The following is a 23,275-nucleotide window of genomic DNA, read 5'->3' on the forward strand; positions in this document are numbered from 1 at the left end:
TATGACGATTATTATGGCTTTTAGGAAGCAATCAGGTTCGTGGAACTGGAAGTCACCCGATATATGGTGTTAAAGGAAGTGACCATGACCTGAAGCTAAGGAAGGGGCAGTTTTCTCAGGTCATTCTTTATTCATTGATGTGGGATGTAGCTCACACTCTCGCGGTCATAGGCCTAAAACTATGCATGTGTAAATAGTTAACATACTCCGCATAGAATAACTGTAGCTAAAGTATTGAACTTTGAAATTCAAGTTCACATTGGCCAGATGAACTTTAGTAAAACTAAAATCAAAGGGGAATTTATAGTCAAGTGGCCTTCCACCGAATGGCCGGGGCAAACTGACCCCTACTATGACCACGCCAGGTCGTGACCTTGTGATGAGACCCCTTGTGAGAATTATTTTTTCCTCAAGAAATAAATGGAGTTGGTTTACTTGCGGATAGGCAAAATGCTGTCAAATCATTTAAAACATTATGCAAAATGACATCGTGTATCTTTTTTAACCAAAAAAAAGCTTAATTCATCGTCGGCGCTTTACTAAAACAAGTTTGTGCTTCCGTCCGTGAGGCTGTGATTTTAAAATCTTTGATACACTTGTGGAATACAGCGTAATGTGTTGTCCGTGTGAGCGCGTGAACATAAAAGAGTCAACTCGCACGATTATGCACGATAATCCGACCACTGGAAAACGCACTTTAGTCTCTGTTTTACCTTTGTACGTGAGCGTTTGTGATAGCCATAGCTGCATTATGGTGATAGCACCGTTCGAATTTCATACCTAAACGTCGCGTGGCCAAATGTGCGTGTTGTGCGTCGCACGGTATTACCAACTTGATTTCTAATTTATCTTCCAATCTGAATTCACTACTACTAATGCATGTAGACAGCACTCGTGAAGACTTGTTTTAAATATGCACACATTTTAAATGCCGTAAGGTAGAAAACCTGTGGTGAACTTTACATTGACAATGAAGATAATAAAGCAGCCATCTTCATTGATAAACCTATAATTCTAAACAGACTAGATATCACGTATTTGAACTCAAACTGCACGCTACAACCACCAAGGAAGTGCAAATGCACTTTTGTGGTATTTGATGGATGCTGAACTAACCTGTCAACTTAACTTGAGTTTTAAACACCAAAACTGTTCATGTATCGTCCGACCTTTCACAGAATATTGCAAGTTACGTCCAAAAACGTTACAGGTATAGCGACAATTTGGATATATTTTTTTATACCATGCACCCTTAATTAGTTGATCAGTTGGAACTGATATTCGTAGTATATGATGTGTTTATTTGCAATATGCCAACCTTAGCATTTTAGCAGGGAAATAGTTACACAAGTTTATCTGATGAATTTAAGCGCAAAAGGTTATTTGGCAATATTCGATTTCCTTATTTTTGTACTATTGGAAAAATAAGAGAGAGTATGAAGTAAGTATACATTGCAATACTCCATAAACTATAATTATGTGATGTTCGTATTACGGGTTCGTACAACCTTTATGTTTGCTACTTCACATTTGGAAATGTTCTCAGACATTTCAGTTCTTGAAGACCTTGAGAATGGTCAATATTAATACATTATGGCACAATCATAACGTGTATTTTCATGATTTACACTAAAGAGAACTGAGAACTCAAACTAACACGATTGACTTTTCTAGTGCCGCTATTTGAGAAGTTGGCACAGTTCGCTGTTTTTTTGTTGACAAAAGAAACATTTCTTTTCCACGCGAACACCTTTTCTGACTGGCTCATTTTCATCGAGTTTCATCACGTCTGAAATTGTGTTATGTTCGAGGTTCACTTAAAGGGCAGAAAGAACCAGGTACACAGCAGAGAAAGAACTATACAATGCATTACCTTGGAAAAGGCGCATATAGGAATTTGTCAACTTATACATAGTAATTACCATCCTACCGGTACTTTCCAGAACGAAACATGAATGTGAAATATAACACAAAAAACTGAAGCTCGATACACGTATTTAAAAACTAAATTTAATTAGTTACTAATCTTGCTTTCAATTGTCGATGTCGAACTAAAAAGCAAATCAGATAGGAGATAGGGCCCTATTGTTTCAAAACAGACGCTATTACTAGTATTAGTCAGATTAATATCTTTATATAGGCCCTAGAGCTACTAAGTATTTAGAATAATACATGCAATTAAAAATCATTTATCATCAAATACGCGTACGTCCATATAGCATTTTAGTATGATGACACCCGACATTCATATAGAATCAATATCAGATGGCAAAATATGTCAGAGAATGGATATCCTGCGCAATTTATGTAGCTAGATTAAATGGTACGAGCGCTATAGCGAAGTAAATGGTACGAGCGTAATGACTACGGGCTTCTAATACACTGCTCGTCGCTGATTGGTGGAAAGTTATCCACAGCTAAAGCTGGCGTAATGGACAATAGAGGGCAGTAGTATTTAATACATTATGGAAATGCAGACGATCCCGGGAAACTACGCTGTATGATCTTGTTTAAAACTAAATTAATTAGTAGTAACTCGATTACTTTGCACTATCGCTTTTCAATTTACCGGCTCACTCACGCAATCTACATTAATCCTATATCAGGGAAGTAATTCATTTGTTTAATTCATTTGAAATGTTTCTTCTTGTTTTTGGAGAACTTCCAAAATCCCGGGCAAAATCCTTGAATATTTGTCAAATGTCCACTAGATATGCCAAGGTCGCAAGTTCGCGACCTGTCTTTATTATATTTCTTGTGCGTTTTGTATCATTTCTATTAGTATTACCAGGCTCCAAATATCCAGGGTTGTTTAACCTGTCTTGTTAATCTAAGGCAAATCTTCTGTGAGAAACATTAATCATGACATAAAGCTCGTGGAATTATGATTAGACAACTGAGCAAATAAATGTGATGAAATGTTACGATGCTTGACTATATTTGGTTGCTTGCCAAGGACAAAGTGGAGTTCGTGACCGTTTGAACTACGAAACGCACTACTATTAAAATGTACTGCTTTTAAATATCTACATGTAAATATTTCACGCAAATAGTCAGATTTTAACAGCAAAGAAACACTTAATTTTGTCGGTTCTACATAATTAAACAAATATTTTCTAGCTCACAAATATTTTTTTTAACCTATTATAATTTTAAAGGTACGGTAAAAGCAACAAGCATTGCGTTCGTATCAATGTACAGATAATGATTAAAAATACATTTTAAGGAATATAGCATGCGAATTGTACAGAAAACACGGTTTTTCTTCAGACAAGGTGCCCTATACTAATTTGTGGGCTATCGGATAGTATCCATATAATCCATTGCCAGGACTTACGGTCGTTTTTCTCTGTTATTACATCTGAAATCTGCTCGTAGTCGTGTACTAATACTACTATCTATATGCCTCTGAAGAAAACGCTTTACGGGGATAATTGATTTTATACCCGGGCATATGAGACAACACTCTCAACATTTTGCTAAGACTTCAATGTTTTTGTTTTCATTTGAAAAAAAAAGTTACGTTACCCGCTTAACAATCAATGTGTTAAGGTCAGGGCATTAAGTTAACGACCGAGCGAACATTGACCCTAAATATTTCTCCCACCCTCTCAAACAAAAACACAGTGCACCTTCCTTCCATTATTTTACCAATCTAGCTTTCTGACATTTTGAACTTGTCTTTTGAAGCAGGAGGTTATAATGGCACAAATCACAACAAAAGTGCAGAAGAGAACAACTATAGGCAGTTCACCTAAGCGGCTATATTATAGTAGTAATTTAGCATGATGTAAAATGTAAATATGCTAAGATGACTTGAAAGGGGATTTTGTTTTAACAAGAATGCACTTTTAAGCGCCATTGGAACGCGTTAATTGCTGAAGAGAAGTGCCTTTCGGTGTGTGCGCTTCGTGTGTCCTACGGCATCGGCAAATTCCCACAGAAAATGACCTCTTATGATATTTTTAAAGAGGTCCCTTTGTCAGGTTTATGCACAGCCTGCATGGTTATGCCAATTATACACTTTAACAGATAACCAACAAAATATATACGTTATGTTATTTTATGTTATATTATGTTATGTTATGTTATGTTAATGTTACGTTACGTCATATGTTATATAATGATGTTGTGTTTAATATGCTGAAGACCTTGCAGCTCTTAATGAGTCAATAGCATTATAACATTCCGAATCAAATCAAATCAAACTCTATAAATAAGCTTATTGTAAATAATAAGTATTCAAATTTGTTCTTCCACAAGTCCTGAACTTTTGAACTCATGATAAGTCCTTGGATGAAAGGCATCATCATTGTTGTGATCTCAGTGTGTGTTACATAACATTAAGGGTACAATAACAGTATACTTACACGGTATATTAAATAATTACAATTACGTGTTTAAAAAAGGATGTTTTAAGAAGTACATTTTTATACAATTTACATGGTTTAAAATAATGTTTTACATGTTTATTGATTTACTCCATCTTGAAATGATATGTTTGGTATTGTTCTGCAAATGCAAATGCAAAAAAAAAAACATTATAATGTGCTCTTAATATCAATCATGTGTCCTAAATGAAGAGGGTATTTTGGCGGTTTGCCCATGCGCCATGGGTCAGGGGGAGTGAGACGAAAGACAGGGCGAACAGGAGAGAAGATCAAATTGTATTCCTTGTTTCTAATTTACCGGATGTAGCTCGCCGTTAAAAAGAATAAATAAATCTATATATTTCACACAACAGGTAAGAGTTTTAGAAAATATATTTAAATTATGAAATATTTCGCCAGTACAATCGTTTACGGTATTTCTATTACAATTATTTCATTGAATTTGGGATGATATTAAACTTTATAACACCATGCATAATAAGAAATAACTAAACTCTTGAACCCTGGTTCAAACCCTTTCGGCAAACTTTCGTTATAATTGATTCGTTCAGTTGCAAATTAAACAAAGGTCATTTTTTGCATTATATAATGTATTAAGCAGTTTGTACGTGCCCCCTTTTGGTATATTGCTTTTTATGGTAGGGCTTAACCCCACCTGGTCGCTCATTTTTGTCATTTTGAACTAAATTAGTTGGGTAAATGGCCGGGGGACAGGGAAATGCCATAGTCACTGTTGACTTTAAAGATCAATGTTTTTCACTACGAGTGTTTTTAGAAAATAATCAGAAAATCTGAGCGGGGTATAAACCAAATCGGCTTGGTGAGTTCGTGTACTCCTCAATTTTGCTCAGAAGGTGTTGCATAGCGGAGAGCATCGTGGGAAGGTGTTAGAAAAGGCAGGTTATATATCACATTTTGCCTTTAAACTGTTATTTTAAACTTGATGAACTAGAGAAGCAGTAATAGCCCGCCAGAACTGAGAAATGACCAACATTCATTTGTGTTGCCTCCCGACACAAGTGGAAGTTAATAGACGGACTTACAAATTCTTCTTATCATTGTCTTCTTATTGTTCGCAAAACTATTGATAATTAATTTTGCTTTTATGCTGAAGTATGAAGTATTAATAATTGCGGGTGCCAGAATTGTCAAAAAGTCAGTTGTTGTCATTTTACGAGTGATTTGTTAATTTCAACAAATTAGCGGGCAGCTTCAGGTCAAATTGAAATCACAATGCGTGAAAGAAAGTGACGGGAGGGCACAAGACAAAATACTGGCTAAAATACATCGGTCATGGTCATTCCATAAATGGGTAGCACAGCTCACACTTGACACAATGAAGTTAATAAACTTGTAACAATTATTTAACAAATATATATTTTTACACTCTAGTTCAGCTCATGTAGCTATATGACGGCAGCCATATTGGATATTATGATGGCCCATTATTATTATACGTATGTGCAGACTATTATCTTTTTGATGTCGAAAACGAGCGTGTATCACGTGACAAAACAAACTTTCCACCAATCAATTAATTGGTTCTTTAAAACTCCTTTAAAGTTGCCCCTAGCCATGCTAGCCCTCTGAAGTTTGAATTATTTTAATTGTTACAGTAAGAGGTCAATGTATACAAATTAATTGTGTTAGGTTCTAATTGTCTTTGGCCTGATTGCGGCCGTATAAACTAATAAAAATAAGTTTGCAGTGAGGGATTTGTGTCCAGTGCTTTTTAATAATATACAGTCATATAGTAGCAAATGTTTCAGGTTCAAAGACTTATAGATGCCCAGAAAGCAAGCCTTGACCAAGCGGGAAGCTGGTACTATATAGAGTACTGTGATAGGTCCACATTAATCATGTTTCTATTTAGATATCTATAGCGGTGTAGAGGTATTATATCTGAATAGAAGTTGTACAAAGCATATGTATCTATATACATAAACATGATAAATGTACATCATGTACATAGGGAATTCCAATAAAACAAACACAGATCGTGACTGTGATTGACGGTTTTGTATTTGCCAGTTCTCTACCATTTCTTATGAGGAAATCATTCAACTTTTAAAGAGGCACTGTCCATGACGATTGTGACATTTTAATATTGTTATGGTGGGATGTAAGCTGATGTAGACCTTAGCAGAGGTTGGCGGTATTGTCACTAGAGTCCGAATAATTAATGAAGTCGTCGATCGGCGGCTTGCTCGTGCGTAATTAGTAACTAAACCCTTTTCAAGCTGACTGCAACTGCTTGTAATCATATTTTTAGAAACTTTTTTTTTTAAATAGAATTGAATTTTAGGTAACCTTGATCCTAAATTGTATATTTTTATCAACTTGATGTGTGGTACTTTACATGGTGATATTTTACATTCCTAACCAATCTGGATTATTCTGACACGAGGAAAAACCCGTGCAAATGATTACTTTAAATTAAGAAAATTGAACTTGTTTTTTGCTTTACGCTTGAACTCACATGAACCAGCAGGACAAATGTGCATCCAAAAATTGAAGTATTGCAAATTTCAGTGTTAAACAGAAGTTAAGTTCAGAAGTTCATGTCATGCAAAACAGAATTGTATTGTATTGTAAATATAAACCGCCCAGAAAATAACAAGCATTCAGGTGTAAAATGGTAAAGTCCCTTGGTATAGTCAGTGCAGGAACACATCCCACAATGCAGCAGTTTACCAGAAGTATCACGGTGTCCATGATGTATTTTTGACAATCCATGACATCACATCAGGCGGTGGAATAAAATAGTTCATGCCAATTTACTGCTATTAAAAAATATCACTATATGTTTTCCGAAGACCCTCCCCTTGTTCAAGTTGATATGGCATATAGCTGCCCAGGCCATTTGCCACAGCAGCAGCTCTGAAGAGAAACCAGTGACCCATTGGCCCCCCACGTCGCACATCATATCTCCAATGCATTGTGGGACAATTTAAATTAGATGCTCATGTCAGTCAAGTATATCAACTTAAGGCAAACCGCAATTGAAGTCATTCGCACTTAGCAAAGCGACTGGAAAATACCTTCCTGAATGACAACATATTTTATTGCGGAATAGAAGAAAAAAAGTTTGTCTTTAAGCCGTTGTATTTTTAACGATGATTTTGATATTGGAATTACGCAAAACTGTATTGCTGGAGAACACATGCAACCCAGTATAACACATGAATGCTACTGCTGACGTTTGATGCCACTTCTGTTTTGTGTTATACCTTTTGTCATAACATCTGCAGTGTCGTCTCATACCAATTCTTTGGATTTTGTTGCCAAGTCGTATCTGGATCTTGGGACTTGACTTCATCAAGTACTTTTGCACAATTGACATATACCCGTTATCTTCTTCTGATTTTGTTCTCTAGGATTTGGAACTCGGATACGCATCATCATGGTTGTATCAACTGGAAGTTCACTTGTAATGTGGCTCATGTCACCCTTTCTCCCGTTGGTAATACCATGCATTCTTCTGCTCCTTATAAAGAAACTATGGTACGAATATAACGTGGGAACAAAAGACCCATCTTGCCCTCTTCCGTTACCTGGAGGAACAATGGGATGGCCTATCGTAGGAGAAACGCCATTATTAGCCATAAAGGTAAGGGTTTAGTTTAGTGTAGGCTTATTCAACATTTGCCAAACACAGTTTACATGGTTTATAGGTCGTTCGGAATAGTATTTTGAATATGAAACTTTTACCTGCATGCGACAATATCATCCTTTAAGACTAGGATTCAAATAGTAACTACAATCTTGGAAAAAAGTACTTGGAACACTTGGTACACGTTGTCGTAATTCCGTGCAGAATTTGCAGTGATCATGGGAATGATGTGTATTTTGGCTTTGAACAAACATGACATCTACACCAATGATTTACCCTTCTCCCCATCAATCAATGTTGGAACACTTTGGAAAACTGCTGAAGACATTGGCATTTCCCAACATTGTATGGGGGAGATGGGGTGTCAGTTTTTAATTCTTGGCACAAAAGTGTTCCAAGATTTATTTCCAAGATTGTAGGTTGCTACCAAGATATCCGAAAGTTATGATTTGCAGTCCATGTTGACTTATGTTATGATAGAAAAAGTGTGCCACACAAAAATATTTTAGTTGGTGTGAATGACAATGTGGTGTGATTGTGGTATTACGATTAAACCACAAGCATTGATAATTGTGGCTACCGTAAATGAAGCTTTGCGGTGACATGCAAAACAAAGCCATGGAAGGGTTAAGAAGTTCAATTTCAATTTTGGTACTTCATTCATCATATTTTATCACATCATAATCGATTTGTGTAATCGGAACTGACTGGTCTTTTATGACGGGTGCTTCTATGACAGTCGTTCGCGTGAGAAATGCTTTCTAGATTTTGCAAATGTTTGAAAAGAAAAGTTCGAATTGGAGTACGATAATGTATACACGTACGTACTAGTCAATAGTAAAGAATGCGGAATCAGAATTCAGAATGTTGTGCAAGTCAACTTCGGAGCTTTTGTCGTTCCGTTCGAGTGCAGAAATTTGCAGCTACCTTATTATTTCGGCTGTAACCTACAGCCCTATTCAGAAATCCATTGATGTTATTGTGGAGTTCCCGTCATATGGTTTAAGGGGACAAACCAAAAGTTCGATGACGTCCTGCAAACGAAGACCGTTTGATCCCGTGTTTGTTACTGAAGCTGACCCCTCCCCGGCCCCTCCCTCCTTCTTCCCTCCATCCATCTTGAAAGTGTTAAATGTTGAAAATTCCAACCGCAAACGGTCAACTTGCAGACTTGATTTTTTGTTAATAGAAGGCCCTCTTCTAAAACTTATTGCACCAATTTTGCAGAGGGCCAGTGTCAGAGGTTTTTTGCTCACCTTTTCCGTTGCCGTTGCGACCAGCGCTGTGTAGCTTTGTTATGTAGGATCAAATAGACATGTTATATCAACATGTAATTTCATTCTCTACATGCAAATCCTAAGTTATCCGCATTATAACGAGTAATGTATGCTGATATTTAAATCTGTCACTTCTGGAACTTTTGGTTAATAAGTGTAACATAATTATAGTGAAAGTACGATGGTCTGATCAACAGGCCAAGCTAGGCCATTATATCCATATCATTCCAGATTTTGGTTTTCATATAGTCAAAGTGAAAAGCAATTAGTTCCTATTTTTCTGATTTATAAACATTTAAAGAATTCAAGCCAAAAGATGACATTTGGTTGGATCTTGCAAGCCAAAATGTGTCCGAAGTTTAAAAAAAAAGGTTGGGCCACGTGCACACTCTCATGTATACACCAAGCTTAAACCGTCGGAATCCGTAAACTACAGTGCAGTTATCACGTTGTCTTCGTAAAGTGATTTTGATTTTAGTAAAAAGTGCTGTCATATGGGTTTCTTTTTGACATAAATCATCAGTATTTTTACAAGTTCAAGATGAAACCAAGCGTGCAAATTGCATTTCATGCATACTATGCGGACTAATAGACCTCAGGTAATATACCCAATAAGTATTTGATATTTGGCAAAATAATGATCTGTCACCTTGGTTGAGTGGGTTAGTGCTATTTCAATGACGTACAATACCATGAATAGGTCCTACTGCATGCCAAATCTCAACCTGCATGGGTCTGTCATTCTGGTGTGTACAAATTTTAAATTATTTGTTTGTTACCGTTACTCTGCATATGCCAATATCATATAAATTATAACTTCCAATGCATAGTTGGGATAATATCTGCATGGCTAAATTGTTCTCTCTTGGTGCAATATGAATAAGAAACCCGACAAATTCACAGATTCATTTCACAAAGATGTTGTTCCCTCAAAGGCACGGTGACATCCGTACAAAGAAGTCACAGACATCCATGGTCCATCCCTCATGTTACCCAAATGTGTGTGTTTTTGACCAAATTAGCTTATTTTCATACTTAGATACAGGCTTTGCGCAAACGGGAAAGATGAAGATGCAAAAAAATTGCATTATTAGCCTTTTCAAAATATGGTGTACACAGCGTACACAATGGGAGGGTTGTAAACCCGGCAAATTCAAAAGACTTTACGCACAGCGCCATATTATGTCCACCATAGAAGGTTAATTGCAAGAGTTTATTTCAGAAATAAAACTTTTTACTGGGATGATGTGATGATCGTACATTGGATTGGTAATTAATCTTTGAAATATCATGTTTTTGGAGGGTTTTCAACAACAAACACATTAAAGACTTCTGGTTTGTTTTATTTTCCCAATTTTACAGGGTTCCAGCAAATTCTTCGAAACTCGCTTCCATCAGTACGGTCGACTGTTCAAGACACACATATTCGGCAAGCCTACCGTCAGAATTTGGGGAGCAGAAAACATACGCAAAGTATTAATGGGAGAAAAGGATATAGTTGAATCCAGTTGGCCTACGAGTACCACTATGCTTTTGGGCCCTCAGAGTTTAACGCAATCCCAAGGACATTATCATGAGAGCATGCGGCGCCACGTCACGGCAGCTTTCTCCAGTTCGGCATTATCGGGGTATATACCATTAATGCAGGACGCAATCCAGGTATTAAAGCTATTATGATATTATCTACATGTCTGCCTCTAGTTGTATGTCCATATCTAAGTATTTTTAAATACTTAGATATGGATACTTAAAACTTCTCGAAACTCATATCAACCCAATTAGGGCCTATCTGTAGGACTATTCATAATAAGCTAATTGCTCAATAACTCGTATATTTTGCACGTTTTGGAAAGTTAATTTGAACTAGCAATTAAAACGATAACCCAAATTGGTCGTACTCTGTGTACCATGATAATCAAGTAATCGACTGTCAAACAATAGGTCCAATATTAAAACCGTTGTTGGTGCATTTGATCAGTTAATCTAGCGGGACTTGACACAAGTCCAGGCAGTTTGTTATACAAACTAATGATGATTACATGGAATTCATTGCATTGTATCCCAAAATAAAGGCATTTGGATGAGTGTCACGTAAATTTAATTCTTCTCCCGTTAGTCATAGAGAATTATGAATGGTTCAAAAGTTAAGGAAAGAACGCAGCGGCAATCAAAGTCAAGCAAGTTATAACAAGCATGCGGCAAATTATGTGAAGGCCTAAACCCGAATCACATTTTCATAAAAAGTTTCAAAATATGAAACCTTTTCTGAAAAGATACATGTAGACAGGGGTAGCGCTAGGCTGCATTTTGGGGTCCCGGACTCACCAAAATACAGTTGGGACCCCCTATATTTAAATTTTCTGCGAGTTTAATAATTGCGAGCTTTTTAATCTAGCGCTACCGCAGACATACTATTCATGCTGTATTTGTGCAACTCTGACTCACCAAACTCTACTACGGACCCCCTACTTTCTGATTTTCTGCAAGTTCGGGGGTCCCTGCGGACTCTGGAGTGCTTTGTTCTAGCGCTACCCCTGCATGTAGATGATAATAAAAATTTGGCTAAACTCCTAGCGTGCTTAAAAAGTGTTACAGCTAGGGATTTACAGTGCATGATGCATTCATTTTTAGATGTGATTTGTTAAAATGTAAATACCTGTCCAACTTCAAATCTTGCCAGTATAGATCCACAACATGCTCATCTATCAGAGCACAGTTCTTTAACTTCTATACATTTGTAAATTCATTGAATGACCATTGAAAATTTAGGTATAAAAACTCATACTCTGCAACTTGAGGTCAAATTTTGCACTATGATTGTTTAATTGAGGTTATTGAACTATGCCTTTGGGATGAGGCCATTATGGTTCACAGTGCTTGGTATAATGAGATATTACATAAAATTATATTTTGAAAAACAATAATAAATTAACATAAAAAATATCTTTAACATGTTTATGTATAACTTTCAATAACAGAAACTTATTTCTTTTGTTTCTTTTTCTTGGTATATTTAGGAAGCAATTTCTGATTGGTCCCAGAAGGAATCTGTGCTAGCCTATCCTGAATCCCGCAATCTTGCATTCAGAGTTGCCAGTAAGATACTCTGTGGGTTTGAATACAACAAAGAAGTAATGTCCAAATTAAGCTCAGATTTCGAAGGAATAATTGAAAACATTTTCGGCCTACCCGTTGACTTACCGGGATTTGGGCTCCACAAGGTAAGCCAGTTTTCACTACATTTTTCTTATGTTCTTGGTTTGTTTGAAAAATTGGACTTTGAGTTAGTTACATGTTGTAGATATCGCTTGGCAGTGATTCTTAATTACTCAGTAGCTTTATATCCATGCCCTATTATATTAGGCTATACCCATAAACATGATAAATAGAAAACGAGAGGAAATTGTACTGCATACGGACTAGGCGAAATAGAGTTCCCGGTCTTGAGATGCACGTCTGACTACACTCGCGCATCCAATTGCGACATGTTTTGGGATCTTAGGCAAATTCGTCACACAGCGAGACCAGTATGAAATGAAATAAATATCAACGGAAACTAACCATCGCAGTAAGCCTTAAGATGTTTAGTAGCGATCTGTGCGACTATTTTGACTAAAATAGCACCATTTACCATGTGAGGACAATAAAGAAACATATAGGCCTAACCATATGATTTTACATCCACTAAAATACCCGTGAGCTTTATTACATGACATGACCACACCAAAATGCTACAATATTTTCCAAAAGTTGTATCAATTTAATATTTTATGCTGTTGCGTATTTTTGAAATGACAAATATATCAATTAAGAAAAAACATTAGTTAACTATATAGACATAGCTGCTATAATTTGAGGGGAAAATATCCTAGAATTTGCGAAATGTGTGCTTCAAATATAAACGCTTCAAATAGTAACATGCCTGAAAAAGCCGAGTTCGATAGTTCAATTGCAAATAGTTTTTACTTGACATATTACCTTTTAACCCCAAAAGTTTTGCAATGTGAAGTAATTTTGATTGTTAAATTCCTTTGATCCGAAAAATCAATTATTTCATATTTCGCAATCTGGTATGTAAGTATAATTTACTGTCATCGAAATGTCAAGTGTGGTAAATACTTACATTCACTTGGCCAATCACTGAACGATGACGAAAAACAACGCGGAGACTATCAAATATAAAACAGATTCATTTCACATGTAAAAATTACTTACAGTAACTGATATGGCGTTTAAACATGTCCCATACTCTGCTCAAACTTCTTCCATGAACAAAAACTTATACCACATTATGTATTCTTAAAAGTACATTTTGCAATGTAGATTAATAATACATTTGAATTATCTCTTTGACGAAATTTTTATTAATTAGTATTTTGCATTGTTTTGATCATATTAATGAACATCGAACACGTAATACTTCTAATGAAATAAACTGGCAGCATGTCCACGACATGCTATAAACATTGTTGTTGATAATTGATATTAGATACACATTCCGTTACCTTGCTATACAAAGGCAACGTTAAGGAAAACTTTTTAAGGGTCCGACAGCAGGCTAGACAGGGTCCCGCGAAACTATATGAAACGAGGTGGAATCCCGGGGAAAACACGTGTTTGTTGCCAAAAGACACTATTGTAACAAACGAAAAATTATGGATATCTCCCTCCTTGTCACCTCTCTACCCGGGTAACGCCGCTCCTCAGTGTTCAGAACAAATTTGTTTGATATATTTGATCAACTTTGTAAAACTGTTAACAAAATTCAAAATAATATATCTTAAATAATTTAAGAGGGTTCATAAGTTCACTGATCACAAACTATATTGTTTTCAAACGCAAAGTGAATGATCAATAACGGCATGTGACGTGACGTATTGCATTGTCATGTTACAGTGATGTAATATACTTTTTCAATATACAAATCGCTATATTGTATAGCATAAAATCGGTCAAGAGCACTGCGTTTTTCGACTGGTTTTTAGGGTTCAGTTCAATTTCTGAAAAAGACATATGGGGTCAAATCAATATCAGTGATAAAAAAAATCAATCAAGTATCGGCTTTATTTTCCATATCACATCAAAAATAGTCGCATAATTTGCACTGAAAGTATGAAATGAACTTTTGAACTTACTAAAACTTTTTCTTTGAAAAGAAATCTACAAATAAATGTCACAATGCAATTATTTTTCTTTAAAGTTCGATTCGGAATAATACCACTGTGTCTGAAGGTTTTAAATCTGATATTTAAAAGGAAATGCAACTTATTTAATAGCTTTTCGTGTACATGTACTGATCAGGTCTCTCTAATGTGTTAGATAAAGATGAACCTGCATCACGTAGCACGCAAACGATCATAATGATCAATTGGCACGGACTGATAAACATATGGCTTGTATTGGTGAAGAAAGTTTCAAATGATTGTTATTTATTGTTCAGTTTAACTTAATATCGATTTGGTTTGTGATTAGAAAACTTTAATTTACTAAAAAAGTTTATTTATCAAATGCAACACTTGTTTGGCGTAATTTAATTAAAAAAGACCACGACACAATGGTTGCTTGTTACTTCCTTTGCTTAAAGGTTCAGATAATATACTATGATTTAATAAGGTAGAACCTGTAAATTTTTATACGTAGTACCGAAAATTTTGGGTTCGGCTTAATCATTAAATCTATCAATCGCCAGTACTTTTCCAGGTAGAGGCGCATTTACGCTTCCGATATACATTTTCTTACTTGATGTAAATCTTGGCATTTCATTCTGCACTGGTCTCGACCAAAAAGTGGAGTGTTGATAAGCGACTTACCGTTTTCATAATTAATTGTATATTTTGTTTTCTTCTCATTACTTCTTCAGGGGTTAAAAGCTCGTCAGGCAATATTTGACAAAATAGCAGAGTCTGTAACCCAAGTCCAGAATGACATCGACGATGGACGACAGAAGCCCTCTGCTCTTCGGATTCTCATGGACGAAATTGAGAAGGAAAACGGTACCAAACCGTCGCTGCAACAAATACAAGAAACGTGTGTTGATCTTTTGGTCGCGGGTTTTGAATCAACGGGAAGTGCATGTACAAGTATAATACTTCAACTATTCAAGAATCCTGAGGTTCTTCAAAAGGTGCGAAATGAAATGGAAGACAAAGGCCTTGATACACCAGGTTCAACATATACATATGACGATATACAAGAACTCAAGTATGTCAACTGTGTTGTCAAAGAAGCTCTTAGAATTTTGCCTCCAATTGGTGGATGTTTCAGGACAGCGTTGAAGACATTTGAAATTGAAGTAAGTATGTGTTCAAGATACAAGTATTTTATGGGGTATTTATATATTGTCGGTGTATTAATTTGATCCGACCATACTATAGTAAGAATTCCAATTGAATGAACGCAGCTTTTAACAGCTGCACTCGATCCAACCGCGATCGTATATTGCGTATTTCAAACTACAACGCGAACGCACGACCTTGGATACAATGCTATCCAATCACGAGTGCGTTGGCATGGTTGGATTCACTTCCGCGTTACTCACGCACAGTCGCACACGCTGGCGTACATCGCGCAGTGTACGCAAAAAATCGTCACGCTATTGAAAGCTGCGTTCATTCAATTAGAATTCCAACTATAGAAGCCCAAGAAGAAGAGAGTCTACTTTACGAATATGGGTATATACAGCATATCTATCCATTCATCTACTCTTTTGAGAGAAGAAGAAGATGTCATGCTGCTACTGTCTGATGATAAGGATAGGCATGTGGAACAAAAACTCGAACTTGAATTTCCATACTGTATTGTAAATGCTATATAAATACATGTTATGAGACGTTTATTTACGTAAAATCTGGAATATAGCCTGTGGCTTACATATTTATTTATGGAGGCATTTAATTAATGTAATTTACTTTTTGCAACTTAGAGAGTAATCATGTTAATTCCGACTACCATTTTTGTCAAAATCAGCTCGCGAATGTACCCATGGTAATGGTTCTTGTATCGTTGCGAAATACGCTTTACAGTATACTTGTGCTTCATTTGAAATATTAATTTTACTCCTTTTTTTTTCTTCACAGGGTAAACAAATTCCCAAGGGGTGGTCGGTTCTTTTAAGCATCCGGGACACTATGAAATATTCAGACTTATATTGTGAAAAGGACAGGTTTGATCCAGACCGCTTTTCTGAAGAACGTGCTGAAGACCGCAATGGAGACCGATTTAACTACTGCATATTTGGCGGTGGTAAACGGTCATGTATAGGTAAACCATTTGCCATTCTCCTGTTGAAAGTACTGCTTATTGAGTTAACACGTAACGTGAAATGGGAAGTACTACATCCAGATGATCTCAACATGAAGATGATGCCCGTTCCACATCCGTAGATGGAATGCCCGTTCAATTTATCAAATTGCAGGACCAGAATTCAAACAGTGTGAAAACAGTACCCGATGCAAAAAGCAAATGTGACTTCACAGACTCTTTACAAACGCTGATTGCAGCGTAATTCCGAAGTACTGCTTTACTAAGGACAGCTTACTAATCACTGCCTGTGTATGTGCGGCGGCAATTTGCAATCGACGACTGAACCAATCCGTTGGATATTCGTTTATTGACTAAATGGTGAACAGGAGCCACTAGCCGCCGCAGTTTCAACTGTAAGGGCGTTTCGGAACCACTCTGAAATTGCAAAACTTATACCACATTATGTATTCTTAAAATCCAATAAGAATGTACGTATATCGGATCTTGTAGATTCAAAGGGAGTAGGAATTTGTCTGTGATCCGCTCTATACAGATGTTCTCACCGGTCACCGCACATGGTTTTACAGAGTATTAGCACTGATGTATCATGTATTCTTTTTTAAACAAACCATGATGATCGCAGTCACCATTTGCGCTTGAGATGTCCAAAGCACAAAGACACAGTATACATGCCCGATTTGACTCTATAATTCAGATACACAGAGTAGTACAGCCAGGGGAAATCGCTTCTGCCAATTGATCCAGAGGCTATCCATAGACCCTACCGGCACTGTGTGTGTATGGGGGGGCTGTTTAAAAGTGGCGGAGGTGTGCGGTTTCATTCAGCAATCTCAAATTATACACCTGGAATATAAGTCGCTTCGACTTAGCAAAATCATACATTTTGGCATAGGAAACTACAAAAATTGTGGGGAACTGTATGAAATTTAACCTATGGAGTAGAAACACGCGGTCATTTTATTCTTAATAAATTTAAAGGGTCAAAGTGGCCGCATAATTCCGTCACGATCATATCATCGTAAGCATGGTAAGTTATTAGTCATACAATTACGTCATCTTTCGTTTCCCACCAGTCTTGCGAGTATTATGCATCGAATAATTTTTTTTTCACATCTTCAGATTCATTTAAAATATTTTAAGTATTGTTCACAAATAATAAGCCAATGGACAGGTAGGAGATTTACCATCTCAGGATCGCCAACAAAGCTCACACTTTCGTAGGGCTCGTGTTGTGATAAAATATTGGCAAAGCCTGTGGATGTCTGACAAAAAACAGAATTTTATGGCATTGTTACAACTTGGGCTCTTTAAAACTGCAGGATAGGACAGGAACGAATTAGGGTTCCCGACCGATGAACGTCCCCCATATTGATTATGTGTAACCTCTGCTTTCTGCGCCCTCCACACTAAAGACTAAAGGGTTTTGTGGTGGCGTTTAAGTTTGCTGATATGAAAAGAATGGTAATGAATGTCATTGAAAACCAAAGAGATCAGAAAATTGTGTAATTGTGTTTCTTGATACAAGCAGAGAGTATACCCAAAGACTACCGAGTCGAATTTGGCTCGTGTGTAATTTTATGGTAAATACGCCATTTTGGGCTGTCGTTCATGGAGGGCAAAATAGTCAACCTCCGGCATTTTGGGGCAAAAGTCCGAATCGAAAGATAATTTGGGTCTTTTAAGTTCATGCTTTACAAAGGTCTGCGCACTCACCGCTTTAATTTAGGCAAAACGCGTATACACGCAGAACACAAACAGCAACAACGTGCTTTGTATCGAAGTTTGCCGGGCGCATAGTGAAATTATCCTACGGAGGTATATACGCTATTTGCCCTCCATGAGCCACACGCAAACATTGCGGAGTCAGTATTCTTTGGGTCTATCTCATTGGATCAAAATGTTTTTGAAGATGGTCGCACATGTTTGAATTAAGTTTTTAAAAAATATACAAGCTACAAATTAGATATGTGAAAAGCAAATGTATTTGAAATTGAATATAAATTCGTCTTTTGTGTTCAGTAACATTGGTTTTTAAGCATTTCTTTAAATGGTTATGTATGATATGATATATGTATAATTATGAATAACTTATTATTGTTTTTAATATTTCACTTGATGCATTTGTCTTATATATAATTATATGGTATCATGAAGTTACTAATTTGTCCAATGGTGAAAGATTAATTTTGATTTTGAATTTTAGAAAATGATTTTGTAAATCGACTAGAAATACACAATCTGAACTTACTGTTTCGATCTCGGTCATTGGCATACAATACAAGAAACTATGAAATAAATCATACTACTTAGACGCAAATTGCATTATGTTTTGTCGATATTTGAAGAAAAACAAATTGTAAAGTTTTAGTAAATCACAAAAGATCAGTTTAAGATCATTCCTTGACCCTGTGTATTTTTTTCACATTCCCGGGTTCAATTTTTAGCACCGTCTCGGCTTATTTGGCAGAAGGTTCCTTATCCCAAACAGTATCTCGATCTTTTAACAAATCAAGACCATTTCACGAATCGTCCATTTACAGCTTAGGGGAGATAACCTCGGAGCTACGGGACGATCGCGTACTTTGTACGAAATGGATGATATCCAATGTTCCGACGGGGAAAAGTTGATAGTACTTGTTAAGAAAATGTTCAACAAATTGTGATATTTGCATAGAAATGTGTTATTCAATCTTCAAAATGTGCTAATCGTCAATATAATCAACAACAAAACCTGAATCATATTTGCTTGGTCTTACATTTTAAACAAACCTCTGTCCAAGATGGACGCATAAATAGTATAATCACTTAACATGAGTATATTATGAAATCGTTAGCCTAAAGTGGCACTAACTTTGTCAAAATTTAAAAAATATAATATCACTGATCCTAGTACGAGGATATTGGAGATCATAACCCCATCAGAAATATGCCTAATCGATGTGAGCCATAGAAGCTCATTGACTGCGACAGATCGCGAACCTCGTTCGCTGATCGGTTCATGTTATGTTTGGAGAAATTACGGTAGTATCCTATCTCAATTTTTGTTCGTTTAAGGTTAACAGTTTCTTTTTATTTACGCTTTATTATTATGAAATGTTCTAATGAAATTAATGATAATAATAAGTAACAATAACATTAAAATAATATATGTCATCTTGTTCAACACCATTTCATGTGTAATCTCAGACTATTTTGGCCATGGTTGTATCTTTTATCTTTTTCCAATGAAGACTCAAAATATGTTGAAGAGCAATAAGACTGAGAAAACGTATTTATGGAATAGTCTCACTCTAGCTCGAAAACAACTTGATTTTCTGCAGTATTTTGTTTAACTTTGTTGTATTTATAGTTTGAAAATAATTCTTTTGGATGCATATTTGTATCATAATATTATCATTTAAGTTGTGGTTCATATTATTTGCAGAATTAATATTGTATATAATGATTGTAACATATACCTGTACAGTACATTGATGTAGGATTAAGGAATTGGTGTACATTGCTTATTTGTGTTTCATAGTTCTTACATAATTTATAATTGACACACGTATCATGGTGTGCTTATTACGTCATAATTATTTGTATAAGCGACGAATAAAATTATCAAAGTAATATTTAAAAAGTGTCTGTTTAGTGATTCTTAAAATGTCTGAAGGCGGGTCGGAGTAGAGAATGATCTAGCGGTGTTTGCATTTGCAAAAGTACCCTGAACATTTATGCATGGATTTTTAGCAAAATATTGGCAAAAATTATATGTTAATGAGCTTCTCCAGTCATTTTAGCTCATTAACTGTATTGATTATTGATAAAAACAATAAGATACAAAGAAAATATAAATTGATATATTTTGACAACTGTATGTCCGATTTGCTTCAAACAAAAGGCATATTGATAAGTGTGCTTTGCTCTACTCAATTAATCTGTTTAAAACATGTTTAGAGCACTTTCATAATGACTCCATTACCAGACAAATACTTACTCGGGTACTTAGTAAGAAAATAGTGAGATACCGATAGGCCTACTAGTAGTGAGACACAAGGGGAAGGGTTCTATAAAGAAAATCCCAAGGATTGTTACAAAGGGTGTTATTTCCGCCTCGCGTGCATGATTATTCTCGGCAGAAGACGCCCAAAAACATTCATTTTTTTGGCCTTTTGACAGAATAAGGGGAGACAGATTTGTTCACGCCACAAAAAATTTGCGGCAAAAAGTACATTTATTTGATTTTTTCAATAGCTGAATATATTTGTTTAAATCAGACGTTATCATAGATTCCGCGACTCGTTTTCATTCCAAATATGTATAGTTTTATTTACTTTGGATTTAAACTTCAGAAATAATGAAGTCGGAAAAGGTCCATGTTCTCATCCATTACTCTCCCCTTAACTCAAGAACCGCAAAATGCGATTATGTGCTTCTTTGGCCTATTTCCTATAAATGGATTAATTTTAAGAAGTATAAGGCAGTTTTAATGGCTAAAACTGGAAAAATATGACTATGGCTCCTACCATCCCACTCACCTTAAGTTTGCCCTAGCATAGAAGACTGTCTAACCACTTCATAGTCAATGGTCCGAACAAAGGGAATTCCAGCGCGTATTAGGCAGGGTGGATGAGGTGCTCCAGGGACGAAATCGGTCCTGAGATCGGTCGCCAGCTAGGCCAACCCCGCGACTGCTGGATGGCTCTTACTGGGCATCAGCATAATTGCGTTAAAAATCATAGGCGGTGGAAGTGGGGTGGTGGGGGTTGGGCAAGGTCCCCTACATTTTTGCAAGGATACCATAGTAGAAGTAAATTAAAGCAATAGTTGTCCTGTGCGTCTTCCTTTATAGCACAAAAACAAAGTGTTTTGGGCCTGAATAGGGTAACTTGCACAATTGCACTGGCCCATCAAATATCAAAACACACTGTCATTTGGGGCTAGAATAGTCGGAAATTGTAAGTTAGTAGAACCCGAAGAAAATAAGCTTGTCCCCAGACCCTAACCCCTATATTTTAATGCTCCTGTCGCCACTGTTAAAAATTGAAAGCAATATACGTAATGATGGGCCTGTCGGACTTGCTATTCGCCGTAGAAGTGATGATGTAAGAGAATTAACTATCATAGCAATAGCTAAAACAATTTTCGAATATATCGCACTGCACTAGTACGTTCACGCGGTAGCTCTCCATTGAACCATATCATGCTGATCACTCGCACCTGTAAGATTAGTATCTTTGAAAAGAGCGGCATTGTATTCAATCTATATATGATTGCAGACATACACAGGTGATAGGAGCAACCTGCGTGTAGTGTAGGGCGATGTATTTAAAACTTGTTTTCACCTATTGCTATGGTAGTTAATCATGTACATCACTTCTACGGCGAATATGTAACAAGCCATTGCGCGATACGACAACACGCCATGAATCCAACCAATATAACTCATGGATGTTTGCAATAACGCTTATTAAAAGAAATGCGTTACTTATTGAAAGCAAAGTGTTGCCAAAAACTTTCATATACCTATAAATTTACTTGTCAGGCTACTTAAAGTCCCCTTTAAAATGTACACAACTATGTGTTGGGTAAAATTTGTTCAAAATGCAAGAAACACAAAACAGGCTAGCATGTTTATATATAGGCTTTTTAGCCCAAGTTGAGCATTTTGTTTTTAGTCTGGTCCCATCAAGACCCACGCGTGTCCCCGCATGGAGCTACAGTTTAAACAAACAAACAAACAAACAAACAAACAAACAAACAAACAAAACAACCATAACATGCAGCATGGTGAATCACATATTTTGGAAAGAAAGCGCCAATCACTTTAAATACGGAAGACGACAACGCAGAACTTTATTCAATGAGGGCGGTGTGACAAAATAAAATAAATGCCAGATGTGTAGTGTCACGCTGCATAAGATATGGATCTAAGCATGTAATTTGGAATCCCAAACCCACATTGCCATTACTTCATGTAATCAGGATAACGCACGGGATTCGATACTACGACTAGAGTAGAGCAAATCACTATACGTAGAGCAAATCACTACCGAACTTTCCAAGAAATATCGGAAAGCCTTTTCAGCCTCTCCGTTAACTTACCGGGATTTGGGCTCCACAAGGTAAATAAGCTTTCACTATATTTTGCTTCTCTTCTTGGTAACTATGAGTTAGTTACAGCTCGATTATTAAAACAGCGCTTGCCAGCAATTCTCAATTACTCAGTAGGCATATTCATGCCTTGTTATTATCATAGACATGATTAGAAAAATAAAAAGAAATTGCACTGTAAAATAACTATGTGGATAAGGGTTCCGTGATGCACGTACATAACTGCGACATCGTTTTTGATATCTTAGGCAACTTCGTCACACAACTAGAAAAGTATGAAATGAAACAAATATCAAGGGAAACTAACAATCACGGCAAGCCTTAGGATGTTTATTAGCGATCTATGCGACTATTTTGACTAAAATACCATCATTTACCATGCGAGGACAATGCCCCGTGAGCTTTGGTACATGACATGACCACACCGAAAAGTCATATCCATGTCCTATTATTATTATAGCCATAATTCGAAAAATGAAAAGAAATTGCACTCCAAAATAATTAGGCCTATGTGAGTAAAGGTTCCGTGATCCACGTACATGACTACTTACGTACCCAACTGCGACATCGTTTTTGATATCTTAGGCAACTTCGTCGCACAATTAGAATGGTGTGAATTGAAACAAATATCAACG

At 36.4% G+C, this 23,275-nt stretch overlaps 1 protein-coding gene across 1 annotated transcript; it reads left to right on the forward strand.

The window, feature by feature from the left end:
• Positions 1-7,595: 7,595 nt before the first annotated feature.
• Positions 7,596-18,479, forward strand: LOC140152081 (cytochrome P450 26A1-like). Its single transcript, XM_072174384.1, is given in 6 exon segments — positions 7,596-8,001; positions 10,644-10,940; positions 12,299-12,502; positions 15,142-15,573; positions 16,358-16,658; positions 16,661-18,479. Coding segments are annotated over 6 exon segments (1,566 nt in total). The 5' UTR covers positions 7,596-7,794; the 3' UTR covers positions 16,786-18,479.
• Positions 18,480-23,275: the final 4,796 nt, after the last annotated feature.

Source organism: Amphiura filiformis, chromosome 1 (assembly GCF_039555335.1).
Source record: "Amphiura filiformis chromosome 1, Afil_fr2py, whole genome shotgun sequence".
Lineage (NCBI taxonomy): Eukaryota > Metazoa > Echinodermata > Ophiuroidea > Amphilepidida > Amphiuridae > Amphiura > Amphiura filiformis.